This window comes from Mauremys mutica, chromosome 4 (genome assembly GCF_020497125.1).
Source record: "Mauremys mutica isolate MM-2020 ecotype Southern chromosome 4, ASM2049712v1, whole genome shotgun sequence".
In the NCBI taxonomy this organism is placed as follows: domain Eukaryota; kingdom Metazoa; phylum Chordata; order Testudines; family Geoemydidae; genus Mauremys; species Mauremys mutica.
The window spans coordinates 28,654,243-28,677,820 of NC_059075.1; the positions used below are offsets into that span (position 1 = coordinate 28,654,243).

The window sequence follows — 23,578 nt, forward strand, 5'->3', positions numbered from 1 at the left end:
ACTGGTGGAGCAGTGATTGTGACTGCCATGCACCACACCAGCCCCTCTGGTTAGACTTTCTACTACCACCCACCTTCCATTCTGAGCTAAGCTTGCAGAAGCTGGCTTCAAGCCAGGATGAATCAAGCCTATTAACTATAACTACTGTTTATAGTAAAAATTACCAGATTAATAGCCTTGGAAACCAAATTGCTCCAGCTATCCACAGAACAGGAACAGCCAGGGCTGTCATGCTTAATAGATTTAAAGGCCAGAAGGGATCCATACGATCATGTAGTCTGACCTCTTGCATAATGTAGGCCAGAGAATTTCACCAAGTGATTCCTGCATCAAGCCCATAACGTCTCTTTGAGCTACAGATAATTAATAATAATAATCTTGACCAAGATCTGTCTTTGAAACCAGGGGCCTGAATTGGCAGCTATTGTACGAGTGGAACTCTCTGACTTTAGTGAGAGATCTGCATGTAGAGAGCTGCCTGTGTGAGCTCTGCCTCATAATGTATACTGTGTAAGATAGCAGAGAAAGGCAAAAGTCCAAAGAACACCAAACTGTATGGGCTTCCCAACTAGGAAATAAGGATTCCAATGACAACTGCCAGCTCCATGTGGACTTAAAGAATAGGAAGCTGCCTTCGGCTCCAGCACCTGAATTTTGTATTGAATTGAACATAGCTTAATCAAATAAATTACTATGAATAAAGTAATGTGCCTTTCCACTCCCAGGAAAAGCATTGTCAGATTTTAATGAGACACTTTTATCAGTTGCCAGCATAAAATTACAATGTTATTGATGTGTACAAGGCCAATTATACTACATTAAACTATCAGGTTAAAACTGTGCATGAGATATTTCTCCCCTCTATTCTGTAATCCTAAAATCTTATAGTTTAATGTTGCTCAAAGGGCCAACTTTTGCTACATGGGCAAAACTCCCACATGTGTATGTGAATACACATCTTTCAAAAAGAGCCAATAGGATCTGATTGGTTTTAAGGCAATTTGGATAATTGTATACCTCAAGTTCTCTGAAAAACTGAAGGGGCCTATAAGCAAGATACCAACAGAGCCACTAAGAAGTCTGTACCCAGCTATTGAAAAGACTAAGAATACCTTTTGAGTGGAAGAAACGGCATCCCCCTTTCAGCTGATTAATTGGTTGGATACATTCAAGAGATTGTATTAGAAACAGTTTTATGGATGTTTGTGTGTTTTGGTTTATATGCTATGGATCTATTTTACAGATACTTTTCATATAAACATTTCAGGGAGAAAAGCTTAGATCTTTACAATCATCCTGGACATCTGTTGTATAACTGCCTCCCTACTCGAACGGTTTGTTTCATCAGCAAATATGGCTGTTGGACTGGGATTAGCTCACACACGTTACCTAACCCTGACCTTTCCCCTCGATTAACATCTTTACCTCAGTTTACCTGATCAAGGTCCATCCTGGGGCGGGGGTGGGGGGGGAGCTAATGGTTTGCCTTGAGCAGCTATGTCAAGGTAAAAGATTTAATCTGCATCCACACTAGGAAAAGGTCCTGGTTACATAACACATGAAATGATGTTCGTGTGACAGAAGATCATGAGCCTGTGAGTGAAATGCAGTTAGTTGATTCTGTATGAGCTGGGACACTGCTTGACCTGCCAAGGGCCAGGGATCTCGAAACTTTTCTCCAGAGCCCTGGCACAGAGGCAGTTCAATGAGCCACAAGGATTTGACCTCACCCTTTGCAACTAGGACCATGCACTAACTCAGTCACCCAGGCTAGTCTGTGATAGTCCTTGCTCATGTGCCAAGTGGCATTGTATTCCTTAAGGAGCTCCGCAGAAGTCTACAAAATCAATGGGGCTGCTGGAGGTGTCAGGGACTACTCAGCCTAAGGAGGGGTTTTGCATGTGAATATGGAGAAAGACAAATCCAGCTGAACTCAGAACACAGCCAATACATTTTACAGCAGTCAGTTTTTCTAAGAAAATGGTCTTTGGCAAGTTACACGTGGCCCAGAAAGGAAAAGAAAGATTAAAAAGTTACTTAATCCTGCTTTCCCTCTCCCTGATACATCCAAATCCCTGTGGACTCTTCAAGCTTTCCTTTCAACCACACCATACCCCGCAGATTAGATTTAGAGTATTAAATACCTGCAGGGAACTGTTCTCAATCTGAGCCCTACAGCCCTTACTCAAGCTAAAGTTCCACTGGCTTCAGTGGCAGTAGGAATCCTGGAGAATAGACAGCAAGATCTGGCCTAATACTAAAACCAGTGTTAGCTTTGTTGGGGGAAAGAGTGCTGCATGAAAGCTGGGCTTGCTATTGTACACACCCAACTCCCTCATCATCCCATCTCCCCCACCACCATCCATCATTACGCACACACATACATGTACAGACGGATATCACAGTGACTTTGCTTTCCTCTCCCTCCATCTCTCCTATACTGGAGGAAGATGTCTTCCATGCAGTGCCAGGGAACTGGAATTCCAAATCTACTCTCTGTATCTGAGGCCTGCTTCTTTAGGGGAAGATTTCCTAAAGGCAAGCTCCCAGCATCTATTGACTCCTACTGGGAGCTGGGTACCTAACTGCCCTACAGCACTTCTATGGCACTCTCGTCTTAAATCAGGCCAAACTCCCATTGCCTGAATAAGACAAAGATCAGGTCCCAGGATAGACAATCAAATCTGTTAATCTGAGCGTGCAATAGTATAGTCATTATTTTATCGATCAATAAGACGTTTATTGGAACATGGCCCTCCACTTATGGGACACTCATCTTTCACTGTGTACCAGCAGTTAATATATAACCTACAAAATCAGAGCATTACACTTTGGAATACCAAATATTTGCTGATGACCTTCATCACTGGACAGTCATCATTTAACTTTGTTTTGTTTTTTTTAAGTATAGTTGATTAAGAAAAGTAACAGACGAGCTGCCTTGTTGGTAAGATGGAATTGTTTAACTGAGAATTTTAAATACGTATTGGGGCGGGGGAAGAGGAGGGCAATTATATCTGCATGTTCTTTACATTATGCAGTGTTTCAAGCAGGAGTAGATTTTATCTGTATATTGAAATTTTATTTTAATTTAAAATGCTATAATGTTTTCAAGGGGAAACCTTTTAGTATGAGCAAAAAGCAAGAAACCTCCTGCTGTAGATATGTTGGTACTACAAATCATCCTAATCCAAAGTTTATACCAACTTTTTCCTGCTTTCATGGTTAATAATTGTAATGAAATGTGTCTTCTGTTCTGCAGTGTTAAAAACTGAGATCTTTGGGAATCCAAAACAATGTTTGAACTTCACATTCTGTACAAATGCAAACTTTTGTTTTTACAATTTAGACAACAAATACATAATTGTTTCCAAAGCTTCTTCCGCTAAGTTCATATATTTTCTATGCCGTCCAAAAGCTTTGTTTATCAGATGGTTATTGACGTTGAACAGCAAAACTTTTGTAATTATATGTCTAAAATCCCAAACTGGCAATAGACTATTGTCCAACCGTGTGCTCTTTAACAATGTTCCCAAGTCAGAGGGAGTTTTGTTTTTTTGAGGTCTAGAGAGTCTTTCCCTTCACTTCAGCAGGTTTTGGATCAGGCCCCAAGCAAAAACTTCACTCTTCAGTTCCCTGCCAAGCGCTGAATCTGGAATAACATTACAGACTCTTCAAATAATGCAGGGAGCATTGTTATCAGCTACTTTATCTCAGGGCAATTCAAAAGTCTAGACACTAGCCTCAGCAGTAAAGGAGAAGCTGGTTCTCCACTATGGTTATTAAACATTTGGGCCTGATCCTATTGCTATTGACATCAGTGGGATTGTTGCCATTGACTTGTGTGAAAACAGGATCAGTCCTTCTAATTGTGCATTTTATAAAAGGCAGATCTTGCCAACCCCTCAGTGGCAGAGGGCTCTCTGCCTACCACAGAAATGACATAACATGGCAGGATTCATCTGGTGTAGGAAGAACAGGATACCAGGACTGGATGGAGGGAGAGCATACACCAAACCTATCATAAAGTCTAATTCCATAAGGGCCTCTATCTTTGTTGCCAAGGACGGGGCAGAGGTGGGAGGAGTCTAGGAAGATCAGTCACTCTGTTCCTTCCCATGTAAGGGGCGCATTGCAGGGGCAGAGGTACGGCCGTTCTGTAACTACAGTAGTGGCCAAGGAGCACCAGTGCTGTACAGGGAGCTGGAAGAGAATTGCTTTCCCCAAGCCTTACAAAATTCATCAGTGCACATTTTGGCTTCTTGGGCTTTGCATGGATGCATGGTTTGCCCCTTGCTAATGTAAAGAATAAAGTAGGATCGAACAACTGCAGGGAGAGTGAGATGAGAAAGCTTTTCAAGAGAAACTAAGGCCATGCTATACTCAGGAGGTTTGGTTTACCAGGAATTCAAGTAACCTTTTAGTGTGATGGATTCCCCCTCTCCCCGACCCCCCCCCCGCCACACTTTTTACTTGACCTTTGGCTTCATAATCTCCAAACTACAAATCCCACCACAGTGCTGGAGACTCAGGAAATTTAGCTCAAGTTTTAGGCTTGTATCAAAACCAAGTTTTGCCCAATTTTCAGTTTCAACATTAAACTTCCACCCAACTATTTGTACCCTAGATGGAGACTTACTTTTGGTCTGAAGATGACTGATCAGAACACATTCATCCTGTCTGGATAATGCATTTAACCTCCTCATGAAATTTTCCCCAGTGCAGATGGCCTTCACTCGGATTACATGAGATTTAAATTGTGCAGAGGGTCTTGAGAACGCTTGTTAGACCAGAGTGAATTTCACCCTAACCACTTAATTCAAATGATAGAAGCAATGTGATCACATCAGCTAATTATATTAACCATAAATGACAGTCTGCCAACAATTAAGATATATTAGAGCTCCAGATATGAAAAGCAAAATCTGAGCCCAAGTATTATGTATGGGTCATAGACATAATAAATGTTTAGTTTAAAGGTGAAGTTAAAAGGTATGCTCTATAGCCTGGTCCAGTGATAGCACTGTGCACAGCCATTTATGGAAATAGACTCTACTCTAGGACTACGGTTCCTGCTCCTTGGACAAGTAGGGAAGGTAAGTGCTGTGGAGGTAGCATATTCAACCCAGGCGGGATGTGAGAGTCACAATGCAGCCCCCTGTTGCGCAATCCAGGAATTGCATTGGTGGGTTTTTGAGGGCCCCATGGTGAGCTCTCCCTGTGTGAGAAGAAAGGGAGGAGTCATACTCCTTCCTGTTCCACTCTCTCAGAGATCAGTCTTAGGACTATTAGCAAGAGCTGATCTCAACTCTTGGGATGGTGCAGAGGGAAAGAAGCAGTCTCCAAGACAGTCCAATCTAACCTATGAGAGGGGTTTCATATTTTATATATTTGGGATTCTAGTAATGTTTAAAAAGGATAAAATGGCAGGAGCTTTCATGACCCACACCTAGTACAGCTTTAGTCAGTGTGTGATGGGCATAGGGAATTCCACTGGGAGTGTAGATATAGTTAAAATAAATATAAAATTGGTGGAAATGGTTTTAAGTCGTATATTTTAAATATTTTCCACATTTTACATGTGATTAGGAAGATGCATCACATTCAACTATTTCATGGTCTCTTGATTCCTTCATTATAGCCCCTCTGGGCTGCCATCTTGTGCAGAATGTAACTCACTATTTCAATAGAGAATTGACTGCCAAATGTGTGCTGTTACTTTGTGCCCAGATATCTTACTGCTCACATGAAAGTGCCTTTTCAGGGCTTATGCCCACAGACAATTACACATCTTGATGTAGGCAATAATGAGGGTTTGCTGAACTCTGAATTTATGGCATTCAGGTAATGCCAGATTTGTATATAAAATCATAAAAATGTAGAGCTAGAAGGAACCTCAAGAGGTCACCTAGTCCATCACATATTTCTCTGGCCATGTGACAAATACCAAGGTATACAATTACCATACTCTGGTGTTAGAGATCAGATATCCCTTAACCACAAAACGTCTATTGAGGCTGTTCTTTCCATCTAGTTAACTAAAAGGCTACTATTTTAAATGATGGCCCTTTTAACAGAATCAATCTTTTCATACCTCTTCTTCATTCTTATGATCACTTTTATACAAAAGGAACTGGTGCAGAATGAAATTTCAAAGGTCACCAGGTCATTTTTCTTTCTAGCCATCCTAACAGAGTTTGGAACACTCTTCTAATTTCAGTGGGAGGGGGCGGGATTTCCTGTCTGAAAATAAGAAAATTCAAAATATTGTATAAAAGTGATATTCTATCCTATATTGTATGGGAAACAATTCACACTTTGCTTTTACATTTGCTCTGGTTATTTTGCATGTTCAGTGTCTTTGATTTCAATACACAAATGGCAATTACACATGTAGATGGAAAAGTTATGCATCTATGTGATTTATGTAAGCAACTGCCATTTTCACATGCAAATTTTGGATTTTGCATGAGCAAATTTGGATGTTAAATTGGGGCCTTTTTGAAAATTTAACTTTCTTATTGCAAGGTTTTACAGAACATGCCTCTGCATGAATGTTGCTTAGAAATCACTGCATGTGACAGAATAATAATATTCCAAACATAGAGGCCTGGTCTACACTAGGACTTTAATTCGAATTTAGCAGCGTTAATTCAAATTAACCGTGCACCCGTCCACACCAGGAAGCCATTTAATTCGACCTAGAGGGCTCTTTAGTTCGAATTCGGTACTCCACCCCGACGAGGGGAGTAGCGCTAAATTCGACATGGCTATGTCGAATTAGGCTAGGTGTGGATGCAAATCTAACTTACTAGCTCCGGGAGCTATCCCACACTGCACCACTCTGTTGACGCTCTGGACAGCAGTCCGAGCTCGGATGCTCTGACCAGCCACACAGGAAAAGTCCCGGGAAAATTTGAATTCCTTTTCCTGTCTGGACAGTTAGAATCTCATTTCGTGGGTGGACATCGGGGTGAGCTCAGCAGCACCGGCAGCGATGCAGAGCTCTCCAGCAGAGGAGTTCATGTAATCTCTGAATAGAAAGAGGGACCCAGCATAGACTGACCGGGAACTCTTGGATCTGATCGGAGTGAGGGGCGAGGAGTCTGTGCTTTCGGAGCTGCGCTCCAAATAACGGAATGCAAAGACCTACGAGAATGCCACTAAAGCCATGAGAGACAGAGGATACAGCCGGGATGCAACGCAGCGCCGTGTGAAAATCAAGGACCCCAGCCAAGGGGCTAGCAAAAAATCAAAGCGGCAAACGGACGCTACAGAGCCTGCCACCACTGCCCCACCAGTGACCATGGACTCTGACGATGGGACAGTGTCGACGGCCAGTTCCTCGGCGATGTTCGCGGATGGGGAAGATGAGGAAGGGTTTGTGGAGGACGAGGCAGGCGACAGCGCTTACAACGCTGGTTTCCCCGACAGCCAGGATCTCTTCATCACCCTCACGGAGATCCCCTACCAACCCTCCCCGGCCATTAACCCGGATCCTGAATCAGGGGAAGGAGCAGTCGGTAAGTGCTTTAACCATGTAAACTTTTATTCTTAATATAACAGGAATCTGAAGTATGTGAAAAGGAGGTCTCTCTATATATGGGGATAGAACAGAAATCCTCCTGGGAGATCTCCACGAAGCTCTCCTTGCGTTAATCGAAAAGCCTCCGCAGGAGGTTCCTGGGGAGCGCTGCCTTATTGGGTGCTCCGTGGTAGCACACTTTTCCGCACCAGGCTTTCATGAGGTACTCAGGGAGCATTGCCTCCCCGAGCACGGCTGCGTAGGGCCCTGGTTTGTGCTGGCTTTCACGCAGCATGCGCTCTCTATCTCCTTCAGTGACCGTCCTCAGGGTGATCTCGCTCGGAGACTCCTGCATCTAATTAGGGGAATTACTGTAATGTTATGCCTGGTCCAAAGTATTTTTAAAAAATCTCTGGACAGACGGCATAGCAGAGACTCAGTGCGCTGCTGCGTGACGAGCGTAACGGAAAGCCAAAGAATCAAATGGACGCTCATGGAGGGAGGGGGGACTGGAGGACGCAAGGTATCCTACAGTTCCTGCTGTCTCCGAAAAGGATTTGCATTCTTGGCTGAGCTCCAAATGCTTCTGGGGTCAAAAACAGTGTCCGCGGTGGGTCAGGGCATAGCTCGGCAATTTACGCAGCCCCCCCACCCACCCCCAGAAGTGAAAGGGAAAACAATCCTCTCTTGACTCTTTTACATGTCACCCTATCTTTACTGAATGCTGCAGATAGACGCGATGATGCAGCACTCAACACCAACATCCTTGCCCCCGCCCCACCATGGGTGGCTGATGGTACAAAACGACTGGTACCCGTCCTCATCAGCCTATTGGCACATGGGGCAGTGCAAAAGGACTGGTAACCATGCCGACTACCATCTCTCAGGTTCCCCAGTGTCAGGTGAACCTAATTTTTCATGGTAGATGGTGCAATATGGCTGGTAACCGTCTTCATCATAGCAACAGGGGGCTGAGCTTCATCAGTCCCCAACCCTTCATGTGTAAAGAAAAGATTCAATTGCCCCTGGACTAGCAGCAGGATGCTGGTCTCCTCTCCTCCACACTCCTTAATGTCCTATCTGGACTATCATAGCAACTGGAGGCTGCCTTCCACTCATTTCTCACTAACAAGTCACTGTGTCTTATTCCTGCATTCTTTATTACTTCATCACACAAGTGGGGGGACAATGCTATGGTAGCCCAGGAAGGCTGGGGAAGAATGGAATGAACAGGTGGGGTTGTTGCAGGAGCACCCCCTGTGAATAGCATACAGCTCATAATCTATGCAGGATCTGACACAGAGCAGCTGTGCTCTCTGGTTCTCTGATACAGTGGTTCTCTAGTACACTTGCCCATATTCTAGGCAGGACTGATTCTATTTTTAGATACCAAAAAGGAGGGATTGACTCAGGGAGTCATTCCCAATTTTGGCTTTTGCGCCCCTGGCTAAGAGCAGCCAGGGGCACTTATGACAGCAGCAAATGGTGCAGTGCAAAAGGACTGCTAACTATGCCCATCTTATTACCAATTTATGGTGTGGTAGATGGTACAATATGGCTGGTAACCATCTCTGCTGTCATGCAAAAGCAAAAGCATGCTGCTGTGTAGCGCTGCTGGACCGCCTCTGTCAGCGGCATCTAGTACACATACGGTGACAGGCACAAAAGGCAAAACAGGCTCCATGGTTTCCACACTGTGGCATCTGCCAGGGCAATCCAGGGAAAACGGGCTTGAAATGATTGTCTGCTGTAGCTTTCCCGGAGGAAGGGATGACTGACGACATTTACCCAGAACCACCCGCGAAAATGGTTTTTGCCCCATCAGGCATTGGGATCTCAACCCAGAATTCACAGAGACAGATTAGACTGTGTTCATTCTTCGCAAAAATTTATCTGGGCAAGGAATTCACTCCCTTTTTCCCATCACACAGCTTGGACTGTCTCCAGACCCGCCACAGCATCCCCCTCACAGAGGCTGGCAAAGATTAGGCGGCGAAATAAAAAGACATGGGACGAGATGTTCGCTGAACTTATGGGGTGCTCCCGAGACGACGCGGACCAGCAGAGCCAGTGGAGGGAGTCCCTCTCTCTGTACCAGCACTCACACAGCGAACGGGAGGAGAGGTGGCGTGAGGAAGACAAGCAGGCGACTCAAACGCTGCTTGGACTAATGAGAGAGCAAACGGACATGCTCCTGCGCCTTGTGCATGTTCTGCAGGACCTCCGGCAGGAGGACAGAGCCCCCCTGCAGTGTATCTGCAACCGCCCTCCCCCGCCACAAAGTCCCATACCCCCCTCACCCAAAATAACCAGAAGGAGGGGCGCCAGGGGGCGTTAAAACTGTCACTGCACCCCAGCAGAGTGCTCAAGTACCCAAAAGCTCTCATACCCTAAATTTTGAGAAATCCTTCCCTTCCAGACTCACCCAAGCCCCAATCCCAGTTTCATCCCCTAACTGTCTAGTTGATAATAAAAAATACTTTTCTGTTAATTACTGTTTCCGTCATGTTCTTTTAGAGGAGACTGTGTTTGAAGGGGGGGAAGGGGGTTGGTAATTTGACAGGACAATCACCTTTACCAGGGTACAGACATGGGGGCAGGATCAGCAGCAGGTCACACACACACTGCAGTCAGTACGCACCCTGGTCGGTATGGGAGGTGGTTTCCAGGTTCTGTGTGGGTGGGGGGGTACGTGACTTTGTAGCGGGGGAGGGGGATTACAGATCTCATGCAACGGTCCCTGTCCTGGACCACAGAGCCACGCAGCAGAGGAATCTGTATCCGTCCTCCCCCGCCAAAAGGCCACATAGCCCCCGCACACAGAGTCCCAAAAAGGAGGGATGGCAGGCTCCGTTGAAACATCCAGTCCGGCACTGCAGACTGCTCTGGGAGCAGGAGCCTGTCATTCCTCGAGTTTACAGGCGGTCTTTACATCACTGCACACCCTACCCAGCACAGTCCGTGTCCCAGTTTCAACCCTGTAACGCAAAGTCATCAATAAAGAAACCTTTGTAAAGTTACAGTGGAACATGTATTTTATTTTTAAACGTGTGTTGGAAGTTGGGGAAGCGGGGTGGGCGGGGTATGTAACTGCAGATGCTAGTCAACAGTCACTTGGTAAAGAAACAGGGGCAGCTTCAGCTTCTCTGTAAAGAAACTGAACAGTCACAGGTCACGCTGCTCGCTGGTACTTGAAGAGTTCCTTGTCGCAGTGCAAGGCGCCTGCATAGGGCTTCACGAGCCAGGGCATTAGCAGGTAGGCTGGGTCCCCGACGATCACTATAGGCATCTGCACATCCCCAAGACTTATTTTGTGGTCCGGGAAGAAACTACCTTCCTGCAGGCGTCTAAACAGACCACAGTTCCTGAAAACACGCACGTCATGAACTTTGCCTGGCCACCCGACGTTGATGTTGGTAAAACGTCCCCCATGGTCCACAAGTGCTCGCAGCACCATTGAAAAGTAGCCCTATTTCTCAGCAGCTCACTGTGGAAGAGGTGGACGATAAGGTGCGAGGAGTTGACAACGGCCATAACTGCAGCGGGATCCGTGCTCAAAGTGCTGTGGCGCCCGCGCTGTCACTGAGCAGAAAAGTGCACGAACAGATTGCCTGCAGGCGCTTTCAGGGAGGAAGGGAGGGAGGGCATGATTGACGGTTCAATGATGATAGTTACCCAAAACCACCCTCGACACATTTTTCCCCCCAGCATGCATTGGGGGGAAATCCCAGGATTCCAATGGGCAGCGGGGAGTGCGGGAACTGTGGGATAGCTTCCCACAGTGCACCGCTTCCAAAGTCGACACTGGCCCCGTTACTGTGGACTCACACAGTCGAAATAGTGTATTTAGTGTGGATACACAACTTCGACTTCATAAGGTCGATTCCACAAATTCGAATTAAGTTGATTCGAAATAGTCTTGTAGTGTAGACGTACCCAGAGTAAGTGTCTCCCTCTCAGTCCATTCACAAGCCCACTTCACTTATCAAATATTGTTTTGTAAGATCCAGTGAATGCTGAAATGTAAAAGAATCAGAGGTAACACTACACACGGCCTGGGCACCACTCTGTCCGCAAGAATAAATAATCCATGTCAGATGAATGAAAAGTGAAAGGGAATGATGAATTTCCTTACCTGTTTGCAATGGTATTGGATTCTCAGTCCAGGGCCTCACAATCTCATCATAGCTCAGCAGACACAAAGCTACCTCACTCTTGCTGTCCACCAACCAGGTGCTCAATATTCAGAGTGACTATTCAACAAGGGAGGGGGCATTATTACAGACATCATGAAAATCTGGAGTACCTGTCATTTCCCCTCCTCACTGTGGGGTTTTCTTAGGGCAGAGCCATTCCACAACACAGTCAGTACTCACAGCTAGAAAGAGTACCCTTACTTAACAAAATAGCTGGCATTGGTTCCATGGTAACAATAAGTCTTCTATTATGCTCCAGATGGATGTAGGGGTGTGTGTCTGGAAGGGTCATCAATATTTAATTCCTTCTTGTGCTATTGCCATCCTGTCTCTAAAACAAAAGATTTCATTTTCACAAGTTTGCAAGGCTGAATTAAAACGTAAGAGAGGCATGGAGCCTTCTCTGCCTTATACCAGTCTTGCACAATCATCATTCCTTTGGCTTCTGTAGAGTTACTCCTGGTTTACATGGGTGTAAACAATCAGAGGAAAATCAAGCCCAGGACCACTGGCCCTTTCAAAATTTATTATTCATGTTTTGCTTTTCTCCTAACTGAAAGTTTCTATGTAATTGGAAAAAACACTGACATGTCATTCAGGCTAATTTTCCCTAGAAAAGGAGGTCTAAGTTATTCAGCAAAACCTCTAGTAATTTTTCAAAGGATTCAAAAGCAATTTGAAATATAGAACTTTTGAATTCTCCCAATCACATTTTTTTTAAAGTATGGTCAACTCTCAGAGTTTCTCATTTATGGGACTCAGAACTAGTGGTTACAGTTTGACTTTTTTAGTAGACATTGTGCAGAAATTCAACGCTGGTATTTTTATACACACTGCATATTACACACACTAGCCCTTTCATTGTCAACAAGATATTTCTCTCTCTACATTTGTATTCATCACATTAAAAATAGGTAGCTCTCATTGACTTCAGGTGGAGATGAATATGCCTCATCTGAAAATTTGGACCTACTCTTTTAAGACAGGCTTCAATTTAACATAGGAAGATTAGTGAGGGACTTTCATGAACTGTTTAGCATATGAAGTGAGCCCCTTGCTAAAGGTCATGACATCTCTTTTGCACTCATTTTGAAAGAATGGAGATTTTTCTTTCCATTACTTTCACTTTGACTTTTGATTTGGGCATTGGCCATTCAAACTTTACATTGTTGGTGTGTAACTTGGGGGTTCGGGGGATTGGTGAAAATTACCTGGTGGAAGGAACTTGAAACCATTTGGCTATATCCATGACCTCTTTATCTGGAACCCAGAAGCAAGGTATTTTCAATTTAAAAAAGAAAAATTGTCATTGACTTTGTTTCTTTTCACTTTCTTGACTAGAAAGACGCTCACTACTGGACTCCAAAATGAAAGCAGGGATTTGCCTTCTTCTCTTATGTGAAGTGTGCATTGAATTAAGCACATCTCTTGGCAAGCCTGGAAATCGAAAGAAAGAGAAGAGTTGCTGGCCCAATCATGAGAAAGCACATAGCACTATGGACCAACTTCTGCATAGAAGCACGGCAGAGCCATTTGCCAAGCAAGACCCTCTAGAGTTCACTCTTTACAACCTCACTGAAAAGAACACGGATTTTGGATTCAATCTCTACAGGAAAATAGCACTGAAGCATGACAATAACGTGTTCTTCTCCCCGCTCTCTGTGTCATTTGCGATGGCTGTCTTCATGCTCGCGGCTGAAGGGGAAACCTACAAGCAAATCGTTCAGGGTACAAACCTCCATCTTTTTCAGGACAAAGAGAATTTTCATCCATTGCCAGCTTTGTTTAAACAACTGAAAGATAACATCACAGAGAATGAAGAGCTTGATCTGCAGAGAGGTAGTTTTTCTTTTATTCAAAAAAATTTCAGACTCAAGGAGCCTTTCCTTAATCAATCCAAGCAGTACTTTGATATGGAATTCTTAAGTGTGGATTTTCACAACTCCACCCACGCAAAAAATGTCATAAATCAGAATATTAACAAGAAGACCAAAGGAAAAATCCCAACGCTTTTTGAAGAACTTGACCGGCATGCTAAACTGGTTTTTGTGGATTACATTCTCTTTAAAGGTAACTATTGATTTTATACTGTAAGATCATCATTTATAAAAAGACAACAGGCAAGACTCTGTTCTCAGTTACTTTAGTGTCGCTCCAGAAAAACTCCACTGGGATAAATGTTGCTTCTCTAGATTTGCAACTGAGCTCAAAATATGGTGCAGAACATTTGTGCATCAGGCAAGTCAAGTAAATCTGTCGATGCTACTGAGTTCACTGCAAACGGGGTCTGCACATATGTCATATACCCATTATAACTGAGTTAGTAATTCAGATACAGTGATTGTGGCTGGGAGCTTCTCCTTTGGGGAAAAGCATTTTCAAAGATACAGTATTTCCCCATTGTCCCCCATTAGATTTCCTTTTTTTAATTATTTTTTTTAAACCGTAAATGATTTGAGTGGTACTGAGAACTGCCTTGAATTCTGCAGAGCTTCATTCTCAGAACAGCTAAAACACAGACAGAGGCAGTGAAAACTTCCTCTCGGTACCATGTTAACTTGTCGTAACCCTTCTCTGAAGGGTCCATCTTGAGGGCCAAGAAGGTTGTTCAATCGCCCTTTAATTCTGGGCTCCCTGCCAATCAGAAAACCAGCATTGTGGTGTCCATTGTAATGATAGCTGTAATATGGGCATATGTACTCTAGACACTGGGCTGAGGGCACCAATTCATTTCTCATAGAGTGCATTGGTCAAGGGAACACAGAGTTTCCCCATTTCATACAAGAGTCTCTGTGATCAGGGAAAAGAACCACGCCTAACCCCATGAGAGGACCTTCCACATGTTGATCTGGTGCAACAGAAAGAAATTATCAGAATCTAGAAGGTCCTTAGCTTGGCAGGAGAGGTGCAATCAAACGAGGAAAAATAAGCACAGCATGCCAAAGTTTATTGCTAGGGCCATGTAGCAGACCCAACTAGGCTGCGGAGAAGCAGACTCTGCAGAGACTTCCTATCCCCCCAATGAGAAGGGAGCCAACTGCCTGTCACACAACAAGGCTCCCTGATTACACAGCAAATTAGCTGACCCAGGACAGGAGTTCAGCTCTTTTCTTTCAGTTTCACTTAGCCAAAGGAGGCCAGCCTGGGCCCAGAGGCCCTGGCTGGAGTTTCCCCTGGAGAAATCAGTGATTTTTCAGTCCACCTTCAGGTCTCTGAAGCCATCCAGTCCTCTTAGGGATGAAACTCCTATGGGAAGCATTATGATAGTGAGAACTCTGCAGGTCATGGGTATGCAGAGCTATCACATGATAAACTTTGGTCACTGTAAACCTGGGTCAGATCTGGAGCAGTAACCTCAAGCTTTCCAGAATTCCAAGGCTCACTGAAATATCACCTCTCACATTAAAATGCTGCAACCTGGCCCAGTAATCCCATTTACAAGGGTGCATTTTATTGTGGTGTTTTCCCCAGTAATGCTCCCCCAGGTCCTTCGAATGAGCAGAGAAGGGCAGCGTATACATTAAAAGTTTCCAATTCAAGACATTGTACTACTAGCAAAAACTAAAATAATCCAAGATTGTCCCTGGTGCCCAGAATATGCATGAGAGAAGAGGAAGGACGAGTTTCCAGTTAAATAGCAGAACTAGAAGAAACAAGAGGTCAGATCCTTGGCTAGGTCAAGGAGCACACAGCAATTAGCTAATGCATCTCCAACACACAGGGGAATTCTCTGCTGATGGACAGCTGTTGTAGAAGCTCTTGTGTCCCTCCCCCTGCAGTCAGTAGTCTCTGAATTCTAGTTGAGAAGGACCAGACTTTTTAAAGGACACCCCACACAACAAAAATAGTGATAGTCCACTCCCCTCAATCACACAAAAAGTTGGGTCAATTGACCAGGACAAAAGACAAGAGTGCAGGGATAGGAGTAGGGCAAAGGGGGAGCAGAGAACCCCAGACCATGACCACTGCTCCAAGAAGAGATCAAGGGAAACACTACCTAGGTGCACGCTCAAGTGAGGGAAGGAAAATGGCCCCACAGTGTGGTTTCCTTCCTCCTTGACATATAAATAGCCAGTTGGGACAATGCCAAAGGGAGGTTTCTAGATTTAGTTGGGCCTTGGATCTGGTGCTGTTTTCAATGACATGGACAGAGAAAAGGAGGTGTGGCCAGTATAATGTCTCTATGCTGTCCCAATCCACAGGAGTAGTTTCAGCCACTTTGGGTCATGAGAAACTATTTAACTCTGACTTGTGCTGGGGGACAAGTGCTGCACTTAGTAGTTCCAGGATCATGAGAGTGAATGAAAAGCCTCTGGCTCAGTGTACACTCTCTCTCTAGGACAGCAGCATACAGGGAGTTCTCTCCTTCTGAAGAAAGAAAACAGATGCAAACTTAAAAGTAAAACAAAACAAAGAAGACCGAGCAGAATGTTCCACGGTGGAAGTTCAGAGATTTCTGCTGTCTGGTATGGGGGCTCATCTTCCAATAGCTCAGAACAAGGCATATTTTCCTTGAGATAGGGGAACAGCTGAGCAGCAGCAGTAAAATGGGCTAAAAGGAGATTTCCCAAGAGTTCAATGTTATTGTACTGACAGCTTAGTACACTCATTGGGACGTAGTCCGAGTCTGGTGTGTAATTCTGTTTCTTTTATTTGAAGAAGAATGTAATGAAGCCCACCCAAGACACAGAGATAATAAGTGGATTGGCTAGACTTACATGTGAGTAGAGATACCCTGATAATTTACTAATGAGTGAGATATTAAAAAACCTAGACAGAGTAACAACATTGGGACATTGAGTTTTGGGAAAAGACAGTTAGAAGACAAACTGTTACTAAAAGAAATGCAGTGGCGAGAAAGCCTGAAGAAGTGCTATGATTTACACCAGACTCCAAAAATGGCAAGGTCAGGCTTTGACTGCTTTCTAGCAGTAGCAAATCAGGGATGAATGCCCATGAGGGAGAACAGTTTGTCAGAAGCTCCAGTGAGTTCGTATAGATTTGTTGGCAGAGTCCATGTCTAAGAACAGCATGCTGGACAATTTAGGCGTCAGCAGATAGCAACAAGCACCATGAATTAAATTTTTTAAGTGAATTAACCAGTGCAGAGCATAGCACATAGGTATAATATACCTATAAGACAAGTACTGTTTACGGCGGCCAACGCTTCCACATGGACAAGGCTAATCCCAGGTAGAGAATGGTGTAGTAGTCTAGCCTTGAGGTGACAAAAGCATGAACATAAGAATAAAAGAACGGCCATGCTGGGTCAGACTAAAGGTCCAGTTAGCCTAGTATCCTGTCTTCCAAAGTAGCCAATGCCAGGTGCCCCAGAAGGAATGAACAGAACAGGTAATCATCAAGTGATCCATCCCGTTGCCCATAATCATGACAAGCTCTGTATTTTGAAAATAAAATATTTTATCAGGTGTAAAGGTGAAAGAAGGTGTGAGTAGAGATGAATCCAAATAAGACTCAGATTGACAACCTCTAGAAAGTAAGCCTGCAGATGCCTTCATCGCTTCTGCCAATTCCCCATCAACAACCAACCATCTTTTATCAACAGGCATCACTTGTTTCTTATTTTGACTGAACTCACCCCAGCTGGATTTCATCCAGATCCCTTTCTCTGCCAGAAATTGAGATAGGAAAGAAATGGAAAGGAAATGGGAGAAAGAAAATGCAAGCGTTAGTATCATCAACATATATGGTGTCCAGTCATAGCACTCACAAGGGAGGCAGCCTACTGTTGATGGTCCATGAATGAGAATGTATGGAGGTATCACTTTAAAAAGAGAGTACTGAATAGGTGGAAGGTGGAGGTGGAGGTGGCAGAGTCAAGTACCATTTCTGCAAAAAATGGATGATTATATGGTACTCAATAAAATAAAGGAATATTTATTAGTTTGGAGCCTGGGGGTAATTGACCACCTGGACAAAGGGACAATGAGGAAAATATTTGTTGATCATGTTCCTTCCCCTGCATACCTCTTGAGCCCAGGTCTGTTTATTTTGTGTGGTTTTGCCCTCCTTTGCTGTAAAAAGTTTTGAAGTATGTAGGCTAAAGATATCATAGTTGTCATCCAGCCATCCTATTCACAAAGGGCCCCAAATCCGACATGATCATATAGCAATGGATACAATGGGATAATATTTTTAAGAACTTCAGAACTGTTACCATGAGGAAGTGTGAGTGTGAATAATTATTTTCTTTCTTTCTTTTCTAAGGCAAATGGCTGCACCCATTTAATACAAGGTTCACAGAACTGGAGACTTTCCATATAGACAAGTATAGGAACGTACAGGTGCCCATGATGTTTAAATCAGACAAGGTTGCCTCAACTTCGGATAAGAATTTAGGATGCATTGTGCTAAAACTTCCCTACAGAGGGAGTGCACACATGCTTATTGCCATGCCGGAAAAGGAGGGAGATTACGGTTCACTTGAAGACCACATAACAGCAGAGCTTGTGGAATCGTGGCTTAGAAACATGAAGACCAGGTATAGCTTCACACAGACATCCTGACGATACTAACATATTTCATATTTACTGAGGTAAAAGAAACCCACTTATGTGCCGGTTTCTCTGTGGAGTGGCATCCTAACAGAGGCGAGGTCTTTCCAAATCCCCCAAAACAGAACCTTTGTGCATAAGAGTGGTGTAGGGCTCTCACTTGAAGCCTTCATTTAAGACTGATTCATCTCCTCTATACCACTAAGAAATGTACGTCTCACAAAGCACAGTCCAGCCTTTCCAAGCCCAAACATTAGGCCCTAACCGTGGTGTTCAGTTTGGCACTTCCAGCCAAAATAGCATGGATAACCAGTGTGTGCAGCTTACTCATGAAGGGATTTCCTACTTGGGCAATGAAGCATAAATACAAATATATTAAATAGGTTGAGCTATAAAAATGTAAAAATAAATTAATCTCTTCATATGAAATGTGATTCAGTAGGTGACACTCTTTCTCCTGATTCAGGATTGAATTAATCAATGCCTCATCATAGAAGTGGGGATACTGTGCTGCAGGAAACTAGAGGTTCTGATCCCTTGTGGCCCTGACATTTTTCATAAGAGAGAAAGCATTAGCCCTGCTGTCTTTCCCAAGTTGTTACACAGGGATTTACATTCTGCCTACCTAGAGTCCCCTACATTTCAACTATTCTTCAGTTCTTGCCCTAAACTGTTGTGTATCATGTTGTGCACTGCTGAGTTCGATCCCAGAGCTGGTTGCATTTCAGTATTACTTGAAGTGACCATTATATATCTCTTGTCTGCCTGATACAAGTGAGAGACAAGGTGGGTGAGGTAATATCTTTTACTGGACCAAGTCCTGTTGGTGAGAGAGACAAGCTTTTAAGAGCTTCACAGAGCTCTTCTTCAGTTATCAAGCACTTGGAGGCAAACACGAGACTCAAACAGAACTTCTCTCCCCCTGAAAAGGTCAGTTTGAGACCCATGTGCTTGAGACTGAAAGAAGAGCTCCATGTATCTCAAAAGCTTGTCTCTCCCACCAAAAGAAGTCGACCCGATAAGATATTACCTTAACCACTCTTTGTCTCTCGTATCCTGGGAGCAATATGGCTACACCAGCTCTGCATCATACAAGCGAGGAAGTTGCACTACTTTTTATAGGGCATTTTTAGATCCTCTCATGAAAGGTTAATGAAGTGCAAAATATTACTGAATGACCCTTCTAATAATAATTACTAAGTATATTCTAGGATAATGAGACAAGCAAAATTCATGGAGAAAAATCAAGCCTGTGATAAGGACATTTTTCTTGTTCCAAAATTAGGACTTTTGCAGTTTTTTCACTATATTACCAGTATTTATGTTTGTTACAGAAAAATGGACATTTTCTTCCCAAAATTCAAATTAGACCAGAAATACCAGATGCATGAACTGCTTCAAGCTCTTGGAATTCAAAACCTGTTCACAAGGAAGGCAGACCTGAGTCAATTTACAGATCAAAGATTTGTAAAAGTATCAAAGGTAAGACTTACAAGCTGCTTCTTGTTATTTATTTTTTGTATTATATTAGTGCCTAGATGGCCCAGCCAAAATCAGGACCTGGTTGTGGTAGGTATTGTACTAATACAGTGTGAGAAACAGTTCCTGCCTCAAAGAGCTTAAAAAGGATCAGGTGACTTGCTGAAGGTCTCAGAGCAGAGCCAGGAATAGAACCCAGGATGCCTTACTCTCACTCCATTAAGAGCAAGGCCGGCTCCAGGCACCAGCCCAGCAAGCAGGTGCTTGGAGTGGCCAATGGAGAGGGGCGGTATGTCCAGCTCTTTGGCGGCAGGTCCCTCACTCCCTCTCGGAGCGAAGGACCAGCCACCGAAGACTGAAGTGGCGGTGGTAGTGCTGCAGATTGCGACTTTTTTTTTCTTTTTGCTGCTTGGGGTGGCAAAAACCCTGGAGCCGGCCCTGATTAAGAACCACATTTTGACTTCTCTTGCACAAATCTGCAGGGGGAAGCAGTGGGAGAGGGAAGTTTGGAGTACAGCTGGGCATCATCTTTTACATGAAACATTATTTCAGCAAAATGTACAGATTTGGTGACACTAAAACTTTTCACAAATTTGTGTCAACTCCACCAAATTGTTCTAGTTAAAAAAAATCAGAAAAATATCAAAACAGTTTGCTTCATCATTTTCAAAAGAAAGCGTTTATGTTTTTCAGTTCAAAACAATTTTTAGTTTCAAAATTTCCTGTAATGGTACTTAAGAATCAGAAACTTTTAAAAATGGTGAACATTGAAAAAAGGGTTGTTTAGACTCAAAACAAAATTATTTTTGGCTTTGTGCTTCACCAAATTTTCATTCTCAAGTTGATCCAAAACAGGTTTTTTCATTTTTATTTTTTGGAATTGCTAGCAAACTGACAAGTCCATTATTCGCCCATCTCTGGTTGAGACTTCCTCCGCCTCTTTTGTACACCTGTGCAAAGAACCACCACAATCCATCACCATCCAGCAGTAAGAGACATGCCAAAGAGGACAAAACATGAACCTAGCCCTACTCAATTCCATACCAAATGGACCACTGTGGTTCTCATATGTTGCACCCTTTTAAAGAGCATAGTAGTTGCCTTGCCAAATATATAAATGTAAAAGTATTTAAACTACGATAGCTTTGTACACTGGCCTTAATCAGAAAGGTTATTTCATATCCCAAGAGTAAAAATACAGAAGATAAAATAGCAGATGTTTAGTTTATGGGCTATTACACCATTTAATGTGTGTAAATCAAGTTGAGAATGTGCAGCATACTCTTCCCCTTGCGCAGATACCAGGAAAAATTGTATAATCCAGAATTAGTTGGCTAATAATTTTATTATAAAACAATCTAATTTTAATAGCATCTGTTAACTGATTTTAAAAGCAATTAATGCGCCAGCTGGCATAGGGCCATTGCAGAATTACTAAATGTTACTATGTGAGTTACATTAGTTCAGAAACAGATTTAGGACTTGAACACAGTCATCAGAGATTGGTATTGGTGATGTTAACACCATCAATTGTCTTTATGTCCTAGACCATAAACTAACCATGACGCTTGCAGACACAGGCTTAAGAACTGAGGACATAGCTAGATGCATAAACTACAGAAATAAAGGGGAAAGGGTCAGATCCTGCAGCGTATTGAGTGTCCTTAATTCCCAGTGATTTTGGTGGGAGTTGAGGAAAAACTTGCTAACTATAAGGATAGTTAAGGCCTGAAACAGGTTAAAAAGGGAAGTTGTGGAATATCTGTCATTGGCGGTTTTTGATAACAGGTTAGACAAATACCTGTCAGGGATGGTCTACGTATACTTAATTGTGCTTCAGCATGGAGGAATGCACTAAATGACTTCTTGATGACTTTTGATCTCCCTTCGGGTCCTACGTTTCTATGATTTTATAAACACTTTCAGAATGCACAATATTTAACCAAGTAAAGCCTTTCAATGTTTGTGACTAACTAAACTTAATCAGAAACAAGCTAATTAAAGAAACAAACAACCAGAACCACTAATAGACATTTGTCTGCGTATTTAATCATGAAACGTAGAATGTAGGGTCAGCAGGAGTAGGAACTGAAGGCTCATTCTATTCTTAGTTAAATCTGAAGACTGTAAAATAGATTTTGTGGTCTGGCCAACCTGTGCTATGCATGGATTTGGGTTATGGAAAAGAGTGGCTAGGAAAAGTGGCTTGAAGATCAAATGTGCAGTCTTCATTTTTTTTATAAGAAAGTTACCCTGCCAAATTATGCATACAGAAATTGTATAATTGTTTCTAGAAATGTATTGAGGAAGCTTCTTAGGCTCTGATCCTGCAACTGATAGTGTTCAGATGGACTACGGCAGCTGTGCAATCACACTGGAGCCAATGAGGCTCTGTGTGAGTGCAGCCATCAACTGCAAGATCAGAACCTCACTGTGACCCTCAATCCTTGTGTCTGTATGGCAGAGGCCTGCCACACATTAGGGTGTTTGGAACTTTGACGACTGTTCTCCACATAAGGAGTCTCATTTTTGGTGTTTATAATATTGTTCTCTTTGTGTTATTAGATTATCCAAAGAGCAGTAATTGACGTGGATGAGAAAGGAACTGAGGCAGCAGCTGCTAGTGGGTCAGAAATTACTGCATACTCAATGCCTCCTACCATTAAAGTGAACCGGCCATTCCTCTTTATGATTTATGAAGAAACTTTCAAAACATTGCTGTTCATGGGCAGAGTGGTTAATCCTACAGAACTGTAAATTAAGACCATAGTTTCTAGTCTATTTCTGGTATATTCCAAGTTTTTTTATTTTCTTGAAACTATTACATTGCATTAGTTAGAACTGAAAACTTGCTAGATATGAAAACAGATTTATTTCACATCTCAAATCATCAGCATGTCCTACTAAATTATTTTTGTTAATGCCCAAGCAGCAAGATTATCTAGCTGAGGCAATAACTGTGACAAAATAGAGATTTGTTCAAAAGCTGCATGTTATTTTATATATTTCCTAAAGTACTCCTTCTGACAGCCATCTAACGGTAGGCTTAAGATTACCTATTGTATACTATAAGAATCAGTTCAAATATTTTACTCTGAGCTAAACTAGATATTTCTGTATATGTGCAAATTCAATAAAATGTTTGAGTTAAAAGATGCTAATTTCTGTTTAATTTTGTGTTTAATTCCCCATTGTACAACAGAGCCACCATTTTGCACATTTCACATTCACAGAAAAAATAGTTTCTTACAGAAAAATTATCAAAATGTAAACAAAAAATTTAAAATTTATTTAAAAAATGCGGACAATATTTACTTATGGTCCAATAGGCTATACTATCAACTCGAAAATAACATCTTGTAGAGCTATCATCATTAAAAGTCTCAAAAGCATGAACTTGAAAGTCCCAAATTCAACATTTTAATGATAGAATTCAGATATATTTTATTTAGAGATAAACCTGAACGGAAACCTTGGATCCAAACATCCCAAAACATTTAGAAAGTTCGCATCCAAACACTGCAGTTTGGCCTACTTTCTAACAACATTCTCTACTGCAATGAGAAGAATTAAGGGCCTGCTCCCACCGTCATCAGTGGAAATTTTGCCATTTACTTCACCGGGAGCAGGGTCAAATTTTAAGCATTGGCTCTATCGGCACTGTTCTTGAGAATTTTATTTACTTCTTACTGTGGAGAAATAGCAAGCCTATAATTAAGGTTACATCAAGGTTTTCAGTTCAGTGCGCTTATTCAATTTTATCAAATGCGTCTTAGCTTCTCAGGGCACACATACGTAGTCTAATAAAAGCACATTTAAACTGGCCTTTTTACAAACGATAAAATATTTCCAAAAGATAACTT

The 23,578-nt window shown here is 42.7% G+C and overlaps 1 protein-coding gene across 1 annotated transcript; it reads left to right on the top strand.

Annotated features, from left to right (window-relative positions):
* Positions 1-2,818: 2,818 nt before the first annotated feature.
* On the top strand, positions 2,819-22,575 carry SERPINA10 (serpin family A member 10). Its single transcript, XM_045015018.1, has 5 exons — positions 2,819-2,947; positions 13,063-13,791; positions 17,950-18,223; positions 19,571-19,718; positions 22,281-22,575. Exons 2-5 carry the CDS (start codon positions 13,089-13,091, stop codon positions 22,470-22,472), a joined length of 1,317 nt encoding a protein of 438 aa, XP_044870953.1. The 5' UTR covers positions 2,819-2,947; positions 13,063-13,088; the 3' UTR covers positions 22,473-22,575.
* Positions 22,576-23,578: the final 1,003 nt, after the last annotated feature.